The sequence below is a fragment of the Populus nigra genome, chromosome 3 (genome assembly GCF_951802175.1).
Source record: "Populus nigra chromosome 3, ddPopNigr1.1, whole genome shotgun sequence".
Taxonomy (NCBI): domain Eukaryota; kingdom Viridiplantae; phylum Streptophyta; class Magnoliopsida; order Malpighiales; family Salicaceae; genus Populus; species Populus nigra.
The window spans coordinates 23,525,320-23,550,695 of NC_084854.1; the positions used below are offsets into that span (position 1 = coordinate 23,525,320).

General features: G+C 32.7%; 2 protein-coding genes across 2 annotated transcripts; one reads left to right on the forward strand and one right to left on the reverse strand.

The window, feature by feature from the left end:
* Nucleotides 1-1,329: 1,329 nt before the first annotated feature.
* Nucleotides 1,330-3,135, reverse strand: LOC133688905 (uncharacterized). Its single transcript, XM_062108550.1, has one exon. It carries the CDS (start codon nt 3,052-3,054, stop codon nt 1,492-1,494), a length of 1,563 nt encoding a protein of 520 aa, XP_061964534.1. The 5' UTR covers nt 3,055-3,135; the 3' UTR covers nt 1,330-1,491.
* An 11,475-nt stretch (nt 3,136-14,610) lies between these two features.
* LOC133689820 (uncharacterized) lies at nt 14,611-25,321 on the forward strand. The gene is made up of 18 exons (XM_062109879.1): nt 14,611-15,202; nt 15,480-16,026; nt 16,152-16,400; nt 16,748-16,839; nt 17,370-17,580; nt 18,054-18,235; nt 18,385-18,612; nt 19,375-19,559; nt 19,826-19,919; nt 20,022-20,078; nt 20,173-20,307; nt 21,695-21,763; nt 22,354-22,467; nt 23,033-23,194; nt 23,281-23,409; nt 23,543-23,644; nt 24,195-24,274; nt 24,406-25,321. Exons 1-18 carry the CDS (start codon nt 14,702-14,704, stop codon nt 24,785-24,787), a joined length of 3,519 nt encoding a protein of 1,172 aa, XP_061965863.1. The 5' UTR covers nt 14,611-14,701; the 3' UTR covers nt 24,788-25,321.
* Nucleotides 25,322-25,376: the final 55 nt, after the last annotated feature.

The window sequence follows — 25,376 nt, forward strand, 5'->3', positions numbered from 1 at the left end:
TCTTTAACATGTCAGCCCTTTAAGAATGGCAAAGAAAAAGGGACTAAACATACCGCACACACTTTTCCACTACCACCACGTACCCAGCAGCTCGTTAAACCCTTATCAGAATTCAGAACCTTATTTAATGCCATGTGAATACATTTACTAGCTAGCTAGGGTTTGCTTGGTTGGGCAAGAGCTGGCTATAAAAGTGAAAGCAAAGGTGCTTGATTGACACGTTTCATTGCTTTTCATGCCTTGAAATAAAACCTGAAGAAGAAGATCACAATTCAAAAGCACGTGTAGTTGCTTTACATTCTCTCCATCATCCGCTCCCTCTGACTTTAACTTCTTTCTGCAGAAATGAGCAACAATTCTAGCAATTTTTTTTTTTTAAAAAAAAACCCTATGCCTCAATTGCCGGGTTAACCCGTGATCCAGGTATTTTATCGTCTTGGTTGATTCGGATTTCAATAAAAATTAAGAGAGAATTAATTTAATAGGACTCGATCAAAAACTCAGACTGGCCTGTGACCCAGTCAACCCAAACAAAATCCAGTCAAAACTCATTAATATTATTTTTTAATATAAACCGAGTTGATCTAGATCAACTCTAACACCCAGGCCTGACCCGTTGGCATTTAAAAACTAAGAAATCAAGTGTCCAGCCTTTGCTTTCACCATTTTTTTGGTACAAAAGATCCATTCTCTACGAATGGGTGATCAAAGAGGGATCATTAGCGTGCGTAATTAAAGGTTATTTATAGCATCCTTTTTCAGAAAATCAACAATCAATTACATAAAGTAGGCAAACATTTAGGAACATAATTATAAAACGCTGACCAAAGCATCCATTTTTTTCTGTCTCCCACATTCGCATTAAACCTCTTTTTTTTTCATTATGTTTTTAAATTTAATATTTTTTTCGGTGATAAATAAAATCATGAGATCATCGTAATTAAGATTTTTTTTCAACAAACTCAAATATCATTTTAACAGTAAAGTAATCTTAATTACAATAAATCTAAGCTAAGCAATATTACAATACAGACTATTTAAAAAAAAAATACATTCAAATAATTTTTTTAATTTTTTAACATCAATATATTAAAATTATATAAAAAAAATTAATATCTTTTTAAAACAAACACAATTTTTTTAAAAAAAAAAACAGAAGCTACTTCAATCATAGTTCTAAAATTAAGGATAAATTTGTGTGGATTTAATAATTATGATATATTGTTCTTTAGGTTCTACGAGACAGAATGATGATTAATTAATATGGCCTTTTGACCATTTTCTTGTCATGCTTGCATCCTCCGGATTTGTTGCTGATTAACATTACAATTATAGAAAATTTTAAAAAATAAATAATATCTTCAACAATATCATTTACATCTAAAAACAAATATAATTGGGGATTGAGGAGAAAAACAAACAGAAGCACTTATGCAATTTTTTTCTCTAAAAATTAAATTATATTTCCTCCCTCTATAATTAATTTGCTAATTAGCAATCCATATAAGCAGAAGATTCTGCTTCGCGTGAACATATTTGTTTCATGATAATGGAGTTAATATCATGATTACTATTACCCCCACGTTGGATTATACTATAATTATTCCACAAAGACGAGTTTGAGCCAGTGAGTGAACTCATACCCGGGATTGACTCGGTCGATGTAATCAAATCAATGTTCTTCAATATATGCACATTGCCCACGAGTTGACTTAAAATCCCTGACTCGGTAACCGAGCTCTTCTTCTTGTGTTGCATCGCAACTCGAGCGATTTCTGTTAACATGGCAAGAGACAATCTTCGAATTCCCCGTGCTCCACCCATCAAAATAGCTGAGTTAACTTGAGAATGAGACTGAGCTTTCTCCGAGATTTTCCTATTATGCTTGCTTGAACCACTTTCTTGTTTTGTTCTTATATAAACTGATTCTGGACTCCGGTTCCTGACTCGGCCAAGTGGGTCGCTGAATAACACCAAATTTTTCACGTCCACTAACATTACATGCTTAAAATTTCTCCGAACTCGACCGAGTAACATTGGATAACAAGCCCACCTTCTCAAACTCATTGGCAAATGATCTAAAAACCCAGCAAGTGAGTTTTCCGGGTCAAGCTCACTCGCTTCAAAACCCACCACGGAGCCATAGCGAAACCAAGTCAACTCCCCTTCACCCTCTCCCGACTCACTGAAATTGCCATCACCATTAACTCGAATTCTCTTTCCCCACAGAGGCTCTCCCACCTGCTTCTTCTCGCTTTTCAAAAACTGACTCACATCAAAACTCGACGCCGACACGGAGTCATGACTCGTTCCGTTCAATTGTTTGTAATAATTAACGAGTTTCAAGAACGAGTCATTCTCTTCTTGGATCAGTGATTCAAATCTTGAAGCGAACATAGAAGAAGGAAAGACAAAAACAACGTCGCCTCTTGCTGTGAGACCTGACCGATGCAAGACTCTTAAAAAGAGTCTAAATTCAGCTTCATTGGTCTCTTCCATTACATGAGCAACAACAAGATCACTCATTGCCCTAGTCCCGCGCCTGTAAAGCTTGCCCATTCCTTGTAAAGCGAATAAAGAACGAAACTTTTCGCTTCCTTTATTATCTTTTGGCCTTCTTGAAAACATAGAGAAGTAACTGGCTTTGGCGGTTTTAAGCTTGTTTTGAGGCTTTTGAGTCAAAAACCTACGTGGGGTTTTGTTGATACTAATGGTGCTGGAAGGGTTGGGGATTGTGGGTTCAAAGGTTGAGAGAGTGAAGAGAAGGAGAGTGAGCAAGAGTAGAAGAGCACAGATTGAGATTGTGGATTGAGTCTTGGTGATGATGGGGTTGTTTGAGTTGGTTCTTCTAATTATTTTTGTTGAGTTGCAATTGGGGCTGGAAGTAGCTTGTGGTGGTGTCGGTGAGGAGGACGAGGAGGAGAATGGAACAGTGGAGGTGGCTGTTGGGGAGGGGGAGGAGGAGGTTTCTTCAGGGAAAAAGACGAGGAGGAAGCCCATGCCCCAATTTTCACCGCTGTTTTTGCAGCTTTTGGACTTTGCCATGATTCCCATCTCCCCTCTCTTTTTGTGGAGTCGATGAGGCTACAGTTTTGCCACACAAGCTTTGAGACCTGTTTTTAGCTATTAATTATTCTAATTTCTAAGGGCAAACCTTAAAAGTGCCTCTCGGTCTCAATTTTATACTCAAATAATTTTTATATCAAGTTTCATGAATTCTCTGCTAGATCTTTCCATCTATACTTGGTAATTGTTTCTCTACAAACTGTAATTATTATTTTCTTTGCAATAATTAATTTATTTTTGTGAGGAATTTAACCATTTTTCTATTAAGGAATTTTAATATAAGGCTGCAATTGAGAAATCAAAATTATATAGGAATAAAATTGATGTGAAAATCAGCTTCGGGTTTACATTTATGCTAACAGGCAGTCGAGAGGTATTTTTGAGGTCTTCCCTTATTATAATTAATCACTATTTGATTTGCTTGATTCAATGTATTTTTTTTTTTAGAATATAATTCAATGTATACTATTTATAGCTACAAATGATAGTCCGCGCCGCGGTACTAAAATCATAAAAAATCAAAAGGTCGAGAGTTGAATTAAATTGGACCAATAATTCAGGATCATTTTACCAATTAGCCTATTCGATAGCTGTCTTTGTTTTTTAATGTTTTTTTTTATTATTGACTAGTTTGACTGTCCGCACATCATGGGGCAGACTTTTTAAAATAAAAAAAAAATAAAAAGAAGAAGAAGATGTTAAGCGCGTTTTAAAAGGTAATAAAAATACGTGATTTGGGTTATAGATAGATTGGAATGAATAAGTTAATTTTATTTTAATTATATAATTAAAAAAATAATGATAAAAGATGAAGTAATTTTTTAAACAAAATATATTACAATAACCCGAGAAAAAAATTAAAAAAAAAACAAAAGATATAATTTAGTTCACATTCCATCAAATACAACAAGATAATATGGAATAAAAAATAACCTAAAAAAATCAGTTTTAGTTAACTAGAGTTAACATGAAAAACTTGCAATCCCAGTTTTCATATTTGAGCAAATCTAGGATATTCCATCATACATGCGATCCAATCTATGAGATCAGAATAAGTAAAAAAAAAAACGAAGTAAATTATAAAGCCTATTTTTTTTAAAAAAAATATCAACTCGTGCTGATTTTTCAAACCCGCGACCCGGGTTATTAGACCTGAAGCATCATATATAAAAAAACAATAAAACTCAATTCTCGATCAATCAGATATTAAATGATAAAAATGAGAAAAATAATTTTAATTATATAAAAGAATTAAAAAAATAAGGATTAAAATAATAAGGATTAGAATTGAAATGTAAAATATATTTTATATTTGATTGAAGAGTGAAATTAAAAATAAAAGTTAATTTAGTAAAAGATTAAAAAAAACAAAAAAACAAAAATTAAAATTGACATAAAAAAAACAATTTTTTGCATTGTTTGTGTTATTTCTTCGTCTAGGAAAAAAAAATCTTGTAATGGAATATGTATTAAAAAACTAGTTTTCTACTTTTCTATACAGGGAAATATTTTATTTGAAAAGTAATTTTCAGTTTTTATTTGAATCTAGTTTTCCAAAAACTTTACTTCGTATTTGGAAAACCCCTATTATTTATTTTTACCTTCCTTTTCAAGTAGAACATGTTTATTTTGAGCAAGTTTTATTGCCTAAAATTAAGGCCTTCAGATCACACTCTATGCAAATCTACCGTCCTCCCTCTCTGTTTTTCTATGCATTTTTTTACAGTAAAATTCACCATCCTTTATTTTAAGGGGTATTTTGCATCAAATTTATAAATAATATTTATTTCATGAAAAATAAATGCTAACAATTCCAATGATTTATTTTTCATGGATGGTGATACGAGTCTGCATGGCCCAGAGAGAGAGAGTAGCTGTTTGGGAGTGGAGTTGTAATTATTTTTTAAAGTATTTTTCACTCAAAAATATATCAAAATAATATTTTTTTTTATTTTTTAAAAATTAATTTTGATATCAACACATCAAAATAATAAAAAAACACCAAAAAATATTAACTTGAAGTAAAGTAAAAAATAAAAAAAAATAATTTTTTTCAAAAATATTTTTAAAATGCAAAAACAAACATGATATATTTATCAATTTTTTTAGGGCTAAAAATTCTACTTTTTTTTTTCAACGTCTCATAATAATCTTCATTGACTCTCATCTTTTATGGGAGACGCTTGCTATTTTAATTTTTAACTCCTTTTTCTTCTCTAAATGTTTGTCTCTTGTCCACCATGATTATTCTCTTCCTTCTTTAAATATTTATTTATTTTTTACATGATTTTCTCTTTTTTTCAATCTCCTAATTGAATCAAATAATGGAAACAAATTTTCATTATTCTCCAACCCAAAAAAATCGTAGCATTTAATTGATTATTTGATTGCTATGATCATGGAAAGCAAGTCAATTATGAATTGTTGAACTTTCTTTCTTCACCAGGAATGCAGCTTTAACCTTTGTAGATTGTTTATTAACAAAAACTCTAAACCCTTGGTAGTTTTATGGTAGCAATAAATATGGTATGTTGTAAGTTGTTATAGTGAAATTATTTTTTTATCTTTAGATGGAGAAAAAAAAAGCCAAATAAGGGTTATTTGGTCTTTTCAACATGTATATTGGTCATTAAAAATTTGTTTGGATGTGTATGTATTTTTTCCTTCTTTTTTACTCAATAAAAATACTTTTTTACCTCTCCAATCCAAAAACTTTAGAACTGTTGATCAAGAGCTTTGTAGACTTTTCACAATTCTCTTACTAGTAAAAATATTATTTTGCCTCAAAGATTAAAAAATTGTTGGGTTGTTGGGTTTATTTGGGTTATTCACTATCTATGTATGGTAAAAGTATGCATTTAACCTTTTAAAGTAAAAAAAAAGCTTTGCCTTTTAGGTATTTTTGTACTTTCATATGAATATTTTGTATAATTAATAGGATTGTGAGGTGTTTTGGTATTTTCACATTTACTTTTGAATCTTTAAATCATAAAAGTTATTGGCACGTGTTTAAGTGGCGTTCGCGCCATATAAGGAGCGCGTGAGATGTCACTTGATGGTTAAATATGGCCTTCCATTATCTTCCTGGATGCATAATCGTGTCCTCTCCCGGAGTCACCCCTGGCAGCTTATGATAGTTGTTTGTTTTTTTTTTTTCTTCTTTTTTATCTCCTAATAAATAAAGTACATCATTATCCTTTTTGTTTTTTATTTTTCAATTTCAGTCTTTTTTATTTTGTTCCTATTCTTTTTATCGAAGTTCTTTTTTTGTTTTTCAATATAGCACTTCAATTACAATTGTTCATATGTTTTTTTTACGGACCTTATTTTTTTAATTTTTTATTTCGTTCTTATTCCTTGTATAATTTAAGTCCTTATTCTTTTAGTTTCTTATTTCATTCTTATTCCTTTTATAAGAGTTTTTTTTTCAAATTTATTCATTCAATTACAATTTCTTATATGTTTTGTTTTTAATTTCAATCCTCGTTCTTTTAATTTTTTATTTCATTTTCATTCCTTTTATAAAAGCTTTTTTTTCCAATTTAGTCATTCAATTACAATTTCTCATGTGTTTTGTTTTCATATCGGTCTTTTTTTTAATTTTTAATTTTTTTCCATTGGCCATTTTATTTAATTTTTTAGCTTTTAATTTCATCATTCAATCAAGGTTTTTTTGGTTTTATTTTTTAAGTTTAACCCTTGTTCTTTTAATATGTTTTTTCTTTTATTAAAACTATTTTTCAATTCAATTTAACCCTCAAATTAAAATTTTTAATTTACCCTTTAATTATTGTTTTTTGTTCACCCTTATTTTTGTAGATCATTTTTTGTAATTGATTTTTTTTCTTGATTCATCCTTAGACATTTTATTTGTAAGGGTTTCGAATTTGTATAATTTTATCGTTTTGCAATATTTTAAAAAAAATTAGTTTTGCGATTATCTTCAATTTTTTTAGGTGAGTTTATCACCGTCTCATAGTTTAGGTCACAAGTATTGCATGCTATTTTTTAACATAATTGTTTTTAGAATCGTCTTGCTTGTGTTTTATTTTTCAATATATTATTCTAACTCGTCTATAATTTATTTTTTGTTTTATACAAATGAACTTTATTTTTCAAAATAAAAAATGTTTATTTTTAAATAATAATGTTGATGTGTTAGACCTTGCATAATTTTTTTTTAGGGCATGAGTTTATTCAATCAATTTTTTTTGTGTTTATCTTTTAGGTCATGAGTTTTTTATAGTGTGAATTTATCTTTTATTGATTTAAATAAAAAAAAATCAATAAACACAAACAGGTGATTGTATAACTTTGTGTGATTGATATTCTTTTGGTTATTGTTGATTTTTTTTGTTTATTTACATAAATGATTATCGATTTATTTAATTAGATATTTGCAGAGGATTTTTAATTTACACTTTGAATTTTTTTATGTAAAAAAAAAAATATTTAAGCAGCCCATGTACCTAGTATTTTTTTTAAAAAAGAATTTACAACCTGCGGTGGAACGCAAGTTAAATAACTAATGTATTTGAAATCATGTTTGAGCGTGTTTTAAAAGTATATTTAGCTTTAAAAAAATGTTAAATTAGTTTTTTTTTATGATTTTTACATGATCATGTAAAAAAATAAAAAATTATATTAAAAATATATTTTAAATAAAAATAAAAGTATCATACCTTGTAATATCAAACATGCTAAAGGTCCCCAAGAGGTGTAACATAATAACAAAGGGCTTGAGATCTACACAGTAGGTCTCGAGTTCGAGTCAGGGCGTGCATCTTTTATAAAAACCTGGGACATCCAAAGTTTTACTCACTAACTTAGACCTACAAAATATATTTTTCAGGGGATGAGATTTCCTCTAATCCAAAAAAAAATAAAAATCAAACATGCTAAAGTCTAAATTGTCTGCAATACTAAATTTATTGAGCCAACACCTAAAAAGTAAATTATACATATGGAAGTATATTAATTAATTTATCGTGGTCAAAGGTAAACAATAAGTTGTAGTCAAAACGTTGGAACCACGAGGAATGCAGTACTGTGACCTGCTGGGATACTTGAATTATGAATCTGTCACACGCATCTATTTACACAGTAATCGATCAATCCATCATTGGTATCTGTTCTTTCCTTTTAAGTAGCACGTGTTAATTTTAATCACGTTTTGTTACCAAAAAATCATAAGACTTGATTCAGAGATAGTCTGTGATTATATATTTATTTTATTTTTAAAAAATTATATTTTGATATTATTATATTAAAACAATTTAAAAATATTAAAAAAAATCATTTTAACCAAAAATAATTATTTTTTAAAATATAAAATTTCAAACAAACTTTTAATTTAACTCGATGACTTACTAATTTAGGATTTGGCTCGTTCTAATCGGTGGCAACACTCAAATATTTTTTAATGATATAATTTTGAAATTTTTTTAAATATCTAAATTAATCAAAGTTAACTTATCTAATTAACAATTCAAATACCCGCATTCCATTAACAACCCAAATACCAAGTGAAATAGTAATGAAGTTCTATTATTAGTTTGATTACTATAGATTATGTATTTATTTTTTTTTGCCTTCAATTTTTTTCTGAATGCATTTTTATATTTCCATTTAGATGCTCAATTTGTCAAATTTTGTTAAGGAAGGAAAAATTCAATGACAATTAACCAAAGTAAAAAACACGGAGAAACGTGATGTCCAACCTCAACCTCGGGGGAAACATTATTTTTCATCCTTTTATTTACATTTTTCAACGTTGATAGCCCATTTTTTTTTAAAAAAATCAATTTTTGTCATAGAATTCATTTTTCTTATTTTTCAATTGATGGGTTTCAAATATAAAAAAGAAGATCATTGTTGTAACATATTTTGATTATGAAAAATATCAATCTTGATATATACAAGTTTCATTCTATTAGGAGAGTTTGATTGTGGTTATTTTTGTCTATCTTTTTGGTGATTGGATTATAAACAATAAATTACTTATTATTTTCTTTTTTTCCCCATAAAAATATAGTTGTCTGCCCCTTACAGGAATTAATTTTTTTAAAAGCCAAGCTTGGCTGAAAGGTATACGCATGTTGGACCACTTTGTCTAAGCCATACACTTGACTTTTTATTTTTAAGTTTTTTAATTTTTTTCGCATTATATATATATATATATATATATATATTTTCATTAAACCCAATAAAATCATGGACCGGGAACGACTGTGAAAGTCTTGGATATTGCATATATACCTCTAACCAAGTTGTTTTCAGGGTGGATGAATTGTTAAACATGAAAGATAACTCTTTTCAAGGGCCCTGTTGACATCTCTAGACTCCATAATGTTGTTGTCATCCATCACGTCCTGATTCAAGAATTTTAACTCAATTTCTTTTCAAATCTCGCGCGCGAACGCATTGTTGGACATGCTTCCCCTCGTCTCTTAGAAATGAGTAATTCACGCGCAAGTGTCATTCGCATGAAATCTTTCCCCTCTTAGTCATCAAAGTTCTTAGTTGAATATTTGCTACCATCACTAAAATTTGCATCGACACTTGCTTCTCTTGAGCTCGCGCTCCGAGTTTTGCAGTGACTAATATACCCTCATATTTATCGGGGCTAAGAACTTGCTCCAGTGATCAGGTATAGGTTGCGTGTTTCAGCGCCGTTCATTTTTAGAGCTGGTTTATTCATTTTACTTTTTTTTTTAATTCAAGGAAGGAAAATAAAAAAAAAACGAGTTCATAATCTAAGTATAAGTTTAGTAAATTAGATTGCTAAATTAGATTGCAAAATCTAAGCCGAAATAACATATTGTCATGTGAATTATATTTTTAAAGATATCATGTTAAATTTTTTTTATTTGTTTTATTTTGTACATAGTAGCATCTTCAATTATTTTTTTAAGATCCAAAATACATTATTACTGCACGTCCAACTTTTATTTGAATCTGCGTGTTTTTGTTTTTTCTTTCATCCAAACCTTTTCTTTTCATTTGATTTTATTTTTTGTGCTCGAAATGTTTTTTTTTATCTAACCTACGTAGCGCTGGAAAATATATATTTATTATGCCAAAAGTTCTTCTAATCACACCTTGCGAAAATCTTCCATCCTCTCTCTCTCTGTTTTTTTTTTAATATAAAAGTTTTTGAAGCATTTTTTTATTGTGTAAAAGCCGTAATATTCCTTCCAAGAGGTATTTTGCATCGGATTTATAATATTTGTTTCGTGAAAACGAAAGGTTAAAAAATCAATATTCCTCGCATATTCTCAATTAATGCGCACAGTATAGTTGTTTCTCATCACATCTCCCCTAACCTTTAAGAAAACGGTAGCGGGAGAATATATAAATCCATTTACCATTTTTTTGGGTAATATTCGTTAATTCATCATTTGAACCGACCATATAAAAGCATAGGATATACAATTCATATGACTTAATTAATTCCCGTTGAAAAAAATATTGTTTTAAGAAGATACTCTGCCGACAAATTCGAATACTCGATTTAGAATATTTAAAAATAAATAAATTAAAAAATCCTCGATTTAGAATATTTTAAAAAATTAAACTAGGTTTTATTTGATTTCCCTGAGATGTCAACCATGTTTTACCTCACCAACTCCTATCTAGTTTGACATGAAATTCGGTCCCATCTAATAACAAGGCAATGAATACACGAGCTTCCTAACCGAAAACAAGATCCAGGGAGCCAAGATCGTCTCAGATCAATCAAATCATCGAATTGAATGGAGGAACCCAACGCTTGTGAAGATAGGAACGCTATTTTGACGGTGGATCTCAGGTAGAAGTTTCCATGAAACACAGACACACATGTGGTGCTCAAGGCTCTTACAGATCCATCCCTATCTCCTAAAAAAACATTAAAAAAAAAAAAAAAAAACAGAGGAAGAGGTTGTTGCCAGGAGCGCATGAATACTTCCGACAACGCACATCTACTCGACACCCTCTTAAAGATAGCCATTATAAAGCCAGTCCTGACATTGGGAACTTCAAATTTGCTGGCTGGAGTTAATTGAGCTTGCTTAAAATCTGACGCTTTTATGATCTCAGACCTTCCACTGGGCAAGGAGTAATGTGGCTGGAGCCTGTAGGACATGCCCATCTGCCCCAGCAAAGAAAGGCTCTCCGTGGTTTCAGGTAATTTTTGTTTTTATATTTTACAAATATTTTTTAAATATTTTTTATTTTTTTCTTTACATTAATATTTTTTTAATATTTTTAAATTATTTTAATACATTAATATCAAAAATATTATTTAAAATATATAAAAATATATTATTTTAATATATTTTCAAGTAAAAAATATTTTAAAAAGTAATTACAATTACACTTCCAAATACTCTCCGAAATACTCTCCGAGACTCGTCTCTCACCTTTACCTCCCAGTTAGAGCAATGGTTTGATGACTAATGACCCGATACGCTCCATGGTTATGCCGCTGGTTTGCTTACCCGATCAAGCTCGCAGTCTTGAAGAGCATTTTGCCGCCATGGATGCAAATGTCAAGCATCCGTTTGACAGTTGAATAAATGATATATGCCCATAAGCATGCATGCATATATATATATATATATATATATATTCAGTGTCATCCTCATAAACTATGCTTTCCTCTTCCCTGTAAAAGTAAGATTTGTAAATGATTTATAACACGTCCCTTTTGTTTATTAGTAATGGATGGTATTTTAAAGATTATGCACGGAATATATATAGTTGAAGGGACAGAACCCATAGCCCAGGAGTAGACCCAAGGTCAGTTGACCCATCAAGGAACTAGCCCACTTTTAAAGCTTCGCGTCTGGGCACATCGATAATGGGAGGTGCCTAACTTGGATCCGGATGTCCCTTGCCTGAAGGACAGGGACCACGTAGCGTGCAACTGGCTTTTACAAAGGGACGTTGCTTGCCATTTGTAAGAAACATGCATAGCCTCCAGGCCCTCCACCTTGTTCGGTTTGGTGGAGGCCTGGGGCCTGGCACTACACCCATCGCTTTCCCCACTCCAAAAGAATTCAGGATGTATGTGCGACTCGTTGTTGGTGTTATCAAACTCTTGGCCGTCTTGTTCAGTTTGCTTAAAATTAAAAAATCGAATCAAATCAAATAAAAAAGAAATTAAACGGAAAAAACCAAATAAAATCGAAACCAAACCCATTAAAAAATCCAAAAAATACTTCAAAAAACAATATAGTTTTTGGTTTTTAATATAAAATAATCGAACCGAAACCGAGCCAAACTACACCAAGACCGAACCGAACCAAATCCGATCAGTTGAGTTTCAGTTTTTAATATAAAATAATCGAACCAAACCAAAATAGTCAGTTTGAACTGGTTTTAGTTTTTTTTATTTTATAAAATTTCAGTTTGGTTGTTTTTACAGGTAAAAACCGAACCGAACTGAAAATGATCATCTCTAATCTCCATTAAATATATTTTTTTAATTTTTTTAAAACGATATTATTTTTATTTTTTTAAAAAAATAATACTATTTAAAAAATAATTCATCGAGTTTCATTTAGATGTAGATCAAATAATCAAAGTTTAACTAAATCAAATACATGATGCATACATAATTTTGAAGAAAAACTAGATTGGTATATGCTCAGATTGATGAGTCAGCATCAAGATGGTTTTTATAACAATAATAATGATGATAATAATGGTAACAATAAGTACGAGAATAAAAAAACATAAACGTTAAATTATTTGTGTTTTGTTATTGTAAAAGCTTATCAAAACTTCACTCATAACGGACATACAATCATCCATAAAATATGATTTATTTACCAAACCAGCCTTGAGGAGTAGCATTAACATTTTGTTTTGCTCTCTAGGAAATAATTTAACTCGTCCCTCCTCTAAAGACAAAAACATCGATCGAGAATCCCTCCTTGCATTTCTGGCTAAGTTGTTTTTTCTCTCTCCTACCCTCATTAGCTTGGTTGGAGAAAAAAGTTTCCATCCTTTTTTTAATTTACTAAATTTAAATTTTAAAATCAACACCCAATGCAATTTATTCATCTGATATATATGAAATATATAAATCTTTTTGGTTTTGGTGGTAAAAATATTTTTAAATTGGTTTGCGCATCAATTAATAATAATATTTTTTCTAGAGAATCTTAAAAATACACCAATCATGTGAATTTAATATGTTGAATATTTCTTTTCTAAACACAAATCTTAAGATTTGAAACAAAAAAAACCAATAAAAGAATTGAATCTCCCCGGCACTCAAACCAATCTCTTACCAATATATATGATTTCAATTAGAAATGGCAATTTAATATGAGTTGATAAATACTTACACTCAAACCCAGTGAAATTTATTTTTTTGAATAATTACCTTGTTGATGAGTAATGAATATGATATAAATTTTATAAAAAACATTTCAAAATCGACCCGAATCTAAACCAACACACATATATATGTAAAATATTTGTTTAAAAATCTAATATATTACATACATACATACATAATACTTGTCTTAAATAATAGTTAAAAAATAAATATCTAAAACTTGATAGATATAATATGAACATCAAAATCTCTTGCTTGACACGTAGAAGATGTTTGTTTACGCAGTAACTTTAGCTTTTAAAGTAAACCGTGTAAACTAAGTGTTTAGTAATATAAAAAAGCAATTTATTGTTTGGTGGGACCTATAATTTTTTTTTTCAAACCATCGTTTCGCACACAACAGCCGAGAGCTGCTCCTCGTGTAATTCACCTAGCAACGCGAGAACCAACAGTGCTAGATGAATTTCACGTGGCACTGTTCACGTGAACAGTGTTCACTGGACTGCGTCCGGTCTGGTAAAATAAAAATTTAATTTTTTTAAAATTGTGTTTTGCTTGAAAAACTAGTGTTTAATATTATTTAATAACACTACATAAATTAAAAGAATATCGCATGATGACTTAGCATTAATGGAATTTGATCACAATTTCAATTTTGTTTCTGATGATATTTTACCTAATTTTATTACACGCTCAAAAAATGATGGAAACTATAATCCTTATCAGATGAATTTCATACGTGATAAAATTGTAAATAAGTTAATGAAATAATAAAAAATATTTGATAAAAAATATTATTTATTTAATGGTGCAACAATAGTAATTAAATTTACAATATTTGAATTAAAAACTATCAATATTAATAAATATCTTTTTTAGTTATTTTATAACATCAATTTGAAAAAGCATATTTAACCAAATATATTAAATTATTTTTTATTCAACCACAGTTTTAATCAAATATATATAAATACCAAACTAACCTCAACCAAAAATACTTTTTATAAAATATTTTTTTTTTAAATTACAACCATAAAAATTATCACAATACCAAACAGACACGAGTATAAATACAGAATAACCCAATTCCTAATTTCAATAAATCCAATTGGGCTGGCTGCTCTCCATCAATCACCAGGCTCTAAACAAGGGCCCAACAAAACAGCATTAAAGCCCATTTTAAACCCGCCCAAATTGCATCATCTTCTCCGTTACTTCACAAAATCTAAAACCCTAAACCCTCTAACCCCTCAAAATTTAGAAACCACCACAACCACCACCCTTACAAACACGAAACCGGCAACTATGAAACATAAAAAACCTGAACCCGAACCTGAAACCCAATTGAAAAACGACACAGAAATCTGCCAACAACTACTCTCCCGATACTCCGCCTCTACAGCACCACAGCACCGCCACCTCTTGGCAACTGCCGCCGCACTCCGTTCCATTCTTACCGCCGAATCACTTCCTTTAACTCCCTCAGCTTACTTCGCTGCCGCAATCAACAATCTCTCCGATTCGAAAACTCTAGATTCCACGGCAATTGCGGCGTTACTTTCGTTTGTTTCGATTGTGGTGCCCTTGATTGAAGAGAAGGGGATTAAGGATGCGAAGGTGAAGGAGGCGGTGGCGGTGTTAGTGGAAGTTGCGGTGGAGAGAGAAGGAGTGGGAGTGGGGAGTTTGGGCTGTGTAGTGAAGTGCTTGGGTGTTATGATTTTAGGGTTTTGTGATTTGGAGAAGTGGGATTCTGTGAAAGCAGGGTTTGAAAGTTTGATTAAATTCTCCGTTGATAAGAGACCAAAGGTTGTGCCTTTTTTCTTAATCGTCAAGTAATTCAGTGATTAATGATTATTAAGTTTCTATTTTTATAAGACTGATTTGATTTCCAGTTTGAATCTTTGTTTTTTTTAAGCTGAAAATGAAGTAATTCTTTGTCTTTGATAAATTTGGCTCTTGCTTAGGTTAATTTTGTGTTGTTCCTTGAGAAAGTTGAGATTTTTATCAAAGCTATTATACTATTGTTACCGGGATAAATGCAGGGAAGTTGACGAGTTTAGGATTTTGACTTTCATTGTTTCAGGTGAGGAGGAGTGCACATGAATGTCTTGAGAAGGTTTTCAAGTCTTTTAGATCTTCTTCTGTTGTTAAGGAAGCTAGCAAATTGGTCTTTTCGTTGTTCAAAAATTACATGCCTGTAGCACTTACATTGAGTGAGTCAAGGATTTTTGATGAATCTAAAGAAGAAACATTATCAAAGCTGGAACATCTAGAGGTCATTCATATGCTAAATCTTCTGAAGGTTACGGTTCCATATCTCTCGGTTAAAATCAGTTCAAAAGTTTTGCCAGAACTAGTTAAGCTTTTGAGGTCTGATTTCTCAGTGCTGACGAGGCAGATTTTTCAAAATATTGAAGCATTTTTTGTGAGTTCAAGTGATGAAGTGATTGGTCCGCAGCAGGAGAACATTATAGACTCTCTTTCTGGGTATTTATCTCTGGGACAGAAGAATCCTGTGGACACTGTATTGTCTGCCGCCACCCTGCTAAGAACTATTTTAAATAAACTTGGAGCCGGAGGATCAAGCTCTTGGACGAGTAATGGGCATAAAATTTTTGGTTCTACAGCAGGTTTGCTTCTTGATATGTTTATTGGATCTCTGTTAACAGTGCTAGTATTTTTCTTCTTTGTTATTGTTGCAGACTTGTTGATTGCATACTATTAGGTCCCCTGACACATGTTTATACTGATTCAGGTCTTTTGACTGATGAGGCTACTGCATCACAAGCTTCAGATATAATGAAGGAGTTGATCAACCACTATATAGATCCAAAAGAAGTCGTGATTAATGAAAGTCAATCACTTGATGATTCAAGTCAAGAGAGTGAAGAAGCAAATATGATAAAATCAACGTGCGCTGTCTTGGAGAATATTCTGAATTCATGTGATGGAATTCCTAACGAACACCTTTTGGGAGTCATATCTGTTTTGTTCAAGAAGCTTGGTACATGGAATTGTTGTTCTTCTGCCATTTTAGCACAATTATATTTCTTGATTTTACACATAATTCTGTTGCTTGCTTCAAACTATTTTATGGTATCCAAATCTCTATCCTGGACAAATTTTTAAACTAGCATAACTTTAGAGGCCATATTGCCAGCTAAATTTTAAAAGAATAGCGAACTTTTATAGTTCTCCGAACAAAATGCAATGTTTTCGCACACATGTTTAATATTGTGTCTGTCATTGTCTCAGAATTATATGTTTACTTGCATTGTTTCTATGCATGATTATGTTTAATCTAATAAATGGGTAGAGCTCCTGCTCATCAACTTTGCTTTTATATTGCAGGAGATGTATCGCATATCTTCATGAAGAACATCATACTTAAGCTTGCAGACTTGATGAATGATGTTGGTCGTGATAAACCAGACACAAATCATGTAAGTGCTCATGGATGTTCTTGCAACTGTCCCAATGTTGATGGAGCGGTGGTGTCAAGTGACCTCTTAAATTTTTATTTCATCTTCTTTTGCTTGTACTATTTCTTCAGCCAGTGACAAATTTTTGGGGCTGTCAATCTGCCAATTTTGATCCATGGTTGAACTGATTTTATGTTAGCATTAATGGTACAATGTTATTTCTTTTTGGCCCTTAGTTATGGGTGTGAAGCTATGCAAAAGCTATATTCACCTTTTGAGCAGTCCTAAGAAACCAATATCTTTTGAGCTGTCAATTTGCCTAGTGCCTGTTAGATCTCTCTAAGAGATTTGACACGAGCATTGTACATTCAAGTCGTATCTCATGAGATGTTTCCTAGGAAATGTAACAAGATCATCATTTCTGTATATCTTTTGTTGTTGTAAACTCACTCCTCAATTCAGATATGCACGTTTCTTTTTAGTTGATAGTGTATAATTTCTTTAAATGACATCTACTGAATTGATTGCTGCCCTTTTTGTTGCAATTCCAGCTTCAAAATTGCATGGGATCTGCAGTGGTTGCCATTGGTCCGGAGAAGATGCTTATGCTCCTACCTATCTCTATCGATCTTGACAATTTTACATGTTCAAATATCTGGTTGGTACCCATATTGAAAGACCATGTTGTTGGAGCTTCGCTAGGGTATTATATGGAGCACATCGTGCCTCTTGCAAAATCCTTTAAGCAAGCTGGTCAGAAAGGTATGCCCTAAAAGCTTTAAGTAAATGAAAAGTTTGTCCATTCTGGCTAATTTTATAATGATGAACTCTAATGGGTGGCAGAAGTTAGGCAGTTTCAAATGATCATATTGCCCTTATTTATGATGTAGAGCTCTTGGTTTGATGATGAAGATTTGTGTTACTGGACCTTTGTGTTTTGCTGAACCTAAACTGATGCCTGCAGTCTGCAATAGAAACTATCCAGATTGATACATTAACTAGTCAGTGGTCACACAACTATAGCTGACAACTGTTTGATTTACTGATCACCTGTGGGGCTGTACTAGCTCATAACCATTCTTTAATTGTAATGCAACCGAGAGTTGTTCTTTTATCTATCATAGCTTCATCTTCATGATTTTCATTCAACAACAATTTGTTATCCTGTGAACATTTCAACTTCTGGAATATATATATTTTTAATTATTATTCCCCTTTCCCCTTTTTTTGTCCAGTTAGAAAATCTGTAATTGGTCAAGATCTGCAGGCTCATGCTCATGGCCTCTGGGGACTGCTTCCTGCCTTTTGTCGCTATCCTGTTGATACTCACAAAAAGTTTGGAGCTTTGGCTGAACTTATGATTACTTCTCTTAAGAAGTACTCCTTCATGCATCAGAATATTGCTGTTGCCTTACAGGTGCCTCTCTTTTCCCTTTATAGGTTCAAAGAGCTAATTATTTTCTTTCTTCTTTTGGTTTGGTTTTTTTTATTGGGATGCATTATTTAATTGTTTTTATTTTCTTTTATATTTGATTTTTTTATATTTATTTCTTTGGTTTTGCATAGGTTCTTGTGAATCAAAACAGAAGTGTGATGTTGTCTAAATGTGATGGTGGTGCCTCAAATGACAATGCAGTAAAAGATTCTGTTTTAGAGTGCCAAAATGTAGCCACTTATTCCAAAAAAACTGCAACCAAAAACATCAAAGCTCTGGCATCATGTTCTTCAAAGTTGCTTCATGCTCTAGCTGACTTATTTGTTGATTCACAGTCGGGGAAGCCCTCATATATAAAGGTTTCTTCCATATATAGTTTTTCTCCATCTTAATTTTTGTTCTAACATGTTTGATAGATGTATTCTTGCTGTATTTTCTCTAAGTTGAAAGTTTATTTCTTGGGATACAGAATTGACTTGACATTGATATCATGCTCCCCGTTTTCCTACTGTGCATTTTTTTCACTGTAGTTTACGAATTATCTCTGTTTCCTTTTTTCTATAGCATCTGTTTTTTGGCTTTCATCTTCTCTATAAATAGTGTTGGGTTGGGTGATGCCTATACAAAGTGCATGAATCCTAGCAATTTACCAATTGGATTTGGATTGGCTTACCTGGCTTTATGACCTGCCATGGTCACTACTGCCCCTGATTTAAGGTGGAGTGGTTCGATATTCATTTTGCTTGAGCAGTTTAAGTAAGTGTTGCTGCTCTTGTAAGTTATTTGGAGCTACTGGCATGGTTTTCTTGTCATACTAGCTAAAGATTGTACAGATATAAATCATTGTTGTATCTATAAACTTGAAGCTTACACCTCATAGACTGTAACCTTCTTTGAAAGTTTCTGGGCTCATATGATTCAGTCCCTAGGTAAGTAGGATAGCTTTTGACATATTCTGTAATCTCTGCATCTCTCTAAGTTGGTAACATTGAGTTTAGCCTTTTCAGTAATGTTTCTTAGTTGTGAAATTATAATTATGCTATTGTATACGCATGCCATTACCTTTTTGATACCAGTCAATGTCATGAGATATCACATATTGACTGATGGTATTTTCTCAGGATGCTATTGCATGCTTGGCTTCTATCAGCAATTCTTCTGTCACCCAGAAAGTTTTCATGTCACTGCTTAAGAGGTTTCGGTTTGTAACTGGTGAAGGTGAGTTTCAACAGCCCAAGAGTGACGGTGATGAATTGATTGAGGAAGAAGCACGCAGCTTGAATGTACAAGAGAAAGATGTACATAGGTAAACTGGAAAGTTAATGTCCTGCTTTAATACCAAACCAACCCACAACATCTAACACTATCTCATGAAAAAGATTTAAAAAAAAGAAACGAAAAGAAGAAATTGTGTTAAGGATGTGAAAGGAATTAATGAACTGGGTTCTCCTTGTCTTCTCCAAATTGCTATATGTTTCTTATTTGCCTGCCTCGAAAATGTATCTTATGTTTTTGGTCTTCTCCCTGACTCCCCTGAAATCTTGAAAATTGACGAGTCCAGTAAATCTACAGGTGTGTGATGATGGAGCTTGCATCTTCTCTCGTTGTTGGAGCCAAAACAGATTTCATTGATCTGATATATAACTTTGTTGTCTTCATCTTTCAGGTGACTTTTTCAACTTGAACATCTGACAACCTTCATGTACTTTTTTGTTTGTGGCCAAATAATTCTGGTCTAAAAATTCTTTTATGAATCTTTGACATTCAGGCTACTGATGTAACTGGTCATTGTGAAGCATACCACACCCTGAGCAGAATTTTACAGGTTTGGATTCGCTTCTTGGCACACTTCAATTATCATCTACAGAAGCTACTGCTTTGCAGACTTAGTAGCTTTTCTTTTTTATTTTCTGGTGCAGGAACACACATGGTTTTGTTCTTCTCGGTTTGTGGAGCTGATTGACTTATTACTTGGCCTGAAATCTCCTGATGATGTTGCAACTCTTAAAAATCGATTTGCTTGTTTCCATATCCTCATAGTTCATGCATTAGAGGTCAAGATCTCTGTTCCTACTTGTCTTCTTTTAGTTTGTCATATCTTCTTCTATTTTTATCTCTGTATTTCCAAATCTTATATTTTTTTCTCTGTAACTGGCATTATTGAATATCTCAACTCCCAAAAATTGAGCTCATTTAGAAAAGGGAATGAAATTTAATTATGAAGTGGCATGTGATTAATATCCTCTCAATGATCTCAATTTTTGAGATACATAAATTGATAGATGAAATGATACTTCATGCGCTGCTTGTTTGCTTTTCTTTTCTTTTCTTTTCATTAATATAAATTACAACATAATAATTCGAGATAAAATCCTCAAGTCATCATTTTCTTGTCAGGGCAGGATGAAAGAAGAGTTAAAAAGTCAATGTCTTGACTGTATAAGGAAGAGAAATAGTTTTACTAATTGATGGTGTTAAACACTTGAATGCCTACATTTTGAACTATGTTTCTTGAGGACCTTTGCTTGTTTCATGTAAGCCATGAAAATTTTTTCTTTGGAAAATAGCAATTGTAATTGGAAAAAACAATACAAAGCAGAATCACAAGATGAATGTAAGTAAATTAGAAGGCACTGACAATTTATGTTTCTAGCTGAAGAGCCTACATTTGAGAAGAGTTAAAAGTCAATGTCTTGACTGGATAAGGAAGAGAAATATTTTACTAATTGTTGGTGTTAAACACTTGAATGCTTGCATTGTGAACCATGTTTCTTGGGGACCCTTGCATGTTACATGTTAGCCATGAAAGTTTTTTCTTTGGAAAATAGCAATAGAAATTGGAAAAAATAATACAAAGCAGAAATCACAAGATGAATGTAAGTAAATAAGAAGACACTGACAATTTATGTTTCTAGCTGAAGTGCCTACATTTGTGGAGGGTGTCCATTCACTATCCACTGAAGCAAGGGATTGCAATGTCCCAACCTCTCATTTTTCACCTCCAACCCCTATTTTTCTTGCTTCACTGTCTTTCTTCCACACAGTGAAGAGCACCTGATGGGAAAGTGTCCATTATTAGTACTATTTAGATTGAATACAAGACGCCTTAATTATTAAATTTATTTGTATGCCTAAATTTATGTCTCAAACAAATTATTGAGAAAAGATGATTGAGAATTTCTAGAATTTGGCCTGAAGATTCTATACTATCATGCATTAGTGGCTGCTTTAAATCTAGTGTGCATGATCTTGTGAAGTCCTGTTTTTTTTTACCTTTTTCTCCTTTTGTAGTTTCTCTTATTATATTTATATCATGGACACTGGCAACTTTGGTTTGTTTAGCTAATTCACTTTCTTTGGAGGAGGCAGATGTGATAGTCATCCCACATAAATTAAATGGAATCTGAAATTCCATTAATTTCTTTAATATGCCTTTTGCAGATGAACTCAGAGGAGAAAAATACAAAGGCTTTTCTTATGCTCAATGAGATCATAGTCATCTTGAAGGATGTACGTGCTTTGCTTCTTCTTTTTTATTGTTTTGTAGTCCTGATTTCCATTTTTGAGTTAGGAATCAGAGGTAAATGAACTCTTGTGCTACTTTATCTGCTCCGTGTGTGTTATTAGCTTGCCAAAGCTTGTTAAGAGAATCTCTCTCTCTCTGCTCTTGATATATTTCATGTCTCATTCTTTTGTACAAGTAAACATGGTTAATGTGTCAAACAAAAGATGCACGTGTAGGTTAAGACATTGATTTATAGTTTTCTCGCTCTGTTTTCTTTATGTTAGTTTAAAATTCTTGGATGGATAAGTTTGCTAATGAACTTTACATAACATAAAATTAACTAACTATATATTGCACTACTTACCGCTGTTATTGGTTTATTGTCATTGAAAAAACAACTAGGTTATGTTTTGTGCTAGATTTTAAATTGGCATCCATTTCTTGTTAAATAAAATTCAAGAAGTGGTTTTTTTCCCCCCTTGTTATTCTATACTATTGCCATTGTATCAACACGTTTGATATTCAGCATGAATTATCAAAGTTAGGACACTTGTGGTTGAGAGCTAACTGCATGCATCTATTCTGTAACATGTAGGCAAGGGAAGAAGCTAGGAAAGTGGCTTACGATACACTCCTTTTTATAAGTTCCTCCTTGCGCAACTCATCTTGTGCCACTTCCAGAGAAGCTTATCAAAGACTGATCAGCATGGTTAGTGTGTCACCTGTTCTGCTTTAGTATTGTTAACGTGAAGCTTCATTTGTTGAAGGCTTTTGAATATGCTTACCATCGCTTTAGTTCATTGTTTTTCCCAGCATGAATGGCTAATATCCTGGCTGTCTATCCCTCTGCCTCCAGTTGTTTGTCTATGTTAGAAAGTCAACCTTTTAAGTGAACATTATCAATGAATTCAGGTGATCAATGTGATGCCATCATTACCACTGCAATTAAAAATGATAGTTTTGGGTGTTTAGATAACTTGTTTGCCTTCTAGATTTGTGGTGTACAACTTCCTTAGGTTCTGTATGTGGACTTCAAATTAGACAAATATTTTGGGATCCAATAAAGGGTAGATGGACGAATTACTTTGCAGGCAGGGAGTACCTTATTTAGAAATTTTAGATTGTACATTGAGTTGTTGCTGATATGCTAGTTTTCAGTGGTCTTTTGGTTGTGGTCCAATGATGAAAAATCTTGAATTTGACCATTGTCATGTTGCCATTAATAACTTAACAAGTGTCATAGCTGCTCTCTGATGAAGTCATACACTGCTCAGATAACAGGCTATCTCTCTGGTTCGTCTCCCTACATAACAAGTGGAGCAGTATCTGCACTGTCTGTACTAGTATATAATGATACAGAAATCTGTCTTAAAGTGCCCGATCTTGTTCCCTCTCTCTTATCATTGCTGCAAAACAAAGCTCTGGAAGTCATAAAAGTAAGTATTTGCTAGCTCTCTATCCAGATTGTTATTAATTTATTTAGATTTCAACAGTGTCGAAATAATTAGTAAATATTAAACAGGCTGTTTTGGGCTTCACAAAAGTATTAGTATCTTGCTTGCAAGCAAAAGACCTGCAGAATTTCCTATCTGACATCATCATTGGAGTTCTTCCCTGGTCATCTGTCTCTAGAAACCATTTCAGATCAAAGGCATGTAGCTCTGGCATTATGCTCTTATTGGTCTTCTTTGACATTCCAAATAATTACATGTTTACGTGACTTTGTTTATTGATTGTCTGTTCTGAAAGGTCCTCTTACATATATGATATATGAGTTTCCACAGGTTACAGTCATACTGGAGATTATGATACGGAAGTGTGGTTCTTCTGCAGTTGAGTTAGATATCCCAGAGAAACATAAGAGTTTTTTCAAGACTGTTTTGCAGGTTGTTTTTCTTTTCTAAAAACGTTGCCTTCTCAATTTGGTTTTATTTTAATTTCTTGAAACATTTTGATTGAGCTCAGATTCAGACCCCACATGTCAGCTTGTGCTGGCCAGATTGAAAGTTGCTATAATTATGTAAAATGTCTCATGAGCATTCAGACTAGTGGCAGGGACAGAGCAAGACTTTTGGCTCCCTTTGAGTCACCAAATGCTGTTTCAGTATGTAAATGATAATCAGTGATTTAGACCATTAATATCTGTTGCGAAATGCATCAATCATTTAACCTTCCTTGTTAAGTTAACATTTATGTGGGGACCATTTTCCCGTCTAGAGCCCTTTTTGTCCTTTATATGGTCTCAAATTTTGTTCTGGTGTTTTCAAACTATTCATTCATTTAATGAAAAAATACTCAATAAAGGTCATCATCTCCCGTATTATAGCATGACTTTAACTATCTAGAATATCTAATCCAATGTGCTTCATGCTGCTGAAATTTTTGTTTAATTTTAAATAAAGCATATTGCTTCTTTCCAATATCCATCCTTTGCAGAATCGCCATCATAAGTCAACTTCCAAGGAAGCTGGCACAAATGATACAGAAAAAACGCCTGCAGATATATCACCTAAGAGGTTTGATAAATCTCCTGTTCCTTTTGGTTTAATATTTGTTATTTCTTTTTGCTTGATTGCTGTCTGCAAGAGCCATGTCTCCCTAGTTGCTTCTCACATTCAAATCCCTGTTGACTGTGCTGCTGCATCAGGGTGGAGAAGCCAAAGAACAAGGAATCGGGTTCTGTTCCTGAGAGAACTGGTTCAGTGCATCCTGGGAAGAGAAAGAGGGAGAAGAAACACAATGAGAACCCTCCCACCTCAAGCAAGCCTGGTATATCAACTGGTGATGGTAGCGGACGTGAAGGGGCTAAAAGAGCTAGGCACTTTGAGCATGAAAAATCAATCAAGGTTCGGTCAGAGGATGGTTGGAAGAAGAGGAATTTTAACAAAGAGCAAACTGGTGATGGGAAAAGAAAGATGGAGCATAGGAACACGAACAAGAAAGGCAAAGCGTCATTTCGTGGACCTAGTTCTGCTTCAAAATTACACAAACCCCAGAAAGCATGGAAGAAACAGAAACTCAACAACTGAGCGGCACCCGATTCCATTTACACAAACTAGTGAAACTTGCGAGGCAACAGAAAATCAGCCTCTGTTGATGCCCATGGAGTCCGAACCACCCATGCTTCTTGCACTGAATAGATATTGACAGTTATCGAAGTTCCTCCTTGGGCTGCTACTTAGCTAGCGATAGTCATTTATCGAGAGGTGGCTATTGGCAAGCCATATCATTGTCCAAGGTTCGGTCTTTTTAGCTGAACCATGGACGTAAAACTTATATAGCTACTGTGCGTCCAATATACAAGCAAGATGGGTCGGATCCTTGAATTCTGCCGATAAAGGAGCTTTTGTAACTTATTTCCTTTGAAGGCATAGAAAAGAGCAGGTACTGTTGGAAAACACCCAACGCTTTTGCCCTTTGGTTTTATTTTGTATTTGTTACACACCAGTCATCACAGTGACAGCCATTTGGATGGAGATGGAGTGCCTATTTACAAATTTTGATGTATATCATATTCTCTTTTGCTAATAACGTGTTAAAACACCATTTTGTTCACATTCAAACTGGGTACTTTCCATGACTTGTTTAATATTTTTTAACCAGTGCAAATCTGACAAT

What these genes read in the sequence shown, in the direction of transcription:
- LOC133688905 (XM_062108550.1), bottom strand. Translation starts at nt 3,054, where the DNA reads ATGGGAATCATGGCAAAGTCCAAAAGCTGCAAAAACAGCGGTGAAAAT.
- LOC133689820 (XM_062109879.1), top strand. Translation starts at nt 14,702, where the DNA reads ATGAAACATAAAAAACCTGAACCCGAACCTGAAACCCAATTGAAAAAC. An exon ending in ATCAAAGACTGATCAGCATG is followed by an intron (nt 22,468 to 23,032) that starts GTTAGTGTGTCA and finishes TACACTGCTCAG; the next exon opens with ATAACAGGCTATCTCTCTGG. An exon ending in AAGCTCTGGAAGTCATAAAA is followed by an intron (nt 23,195 to 23,280) that starts GTAAGTATTTGC and finishes AATATTAAACAG; the next exon opens with GCTGTTTTGGGCTTCACAAA.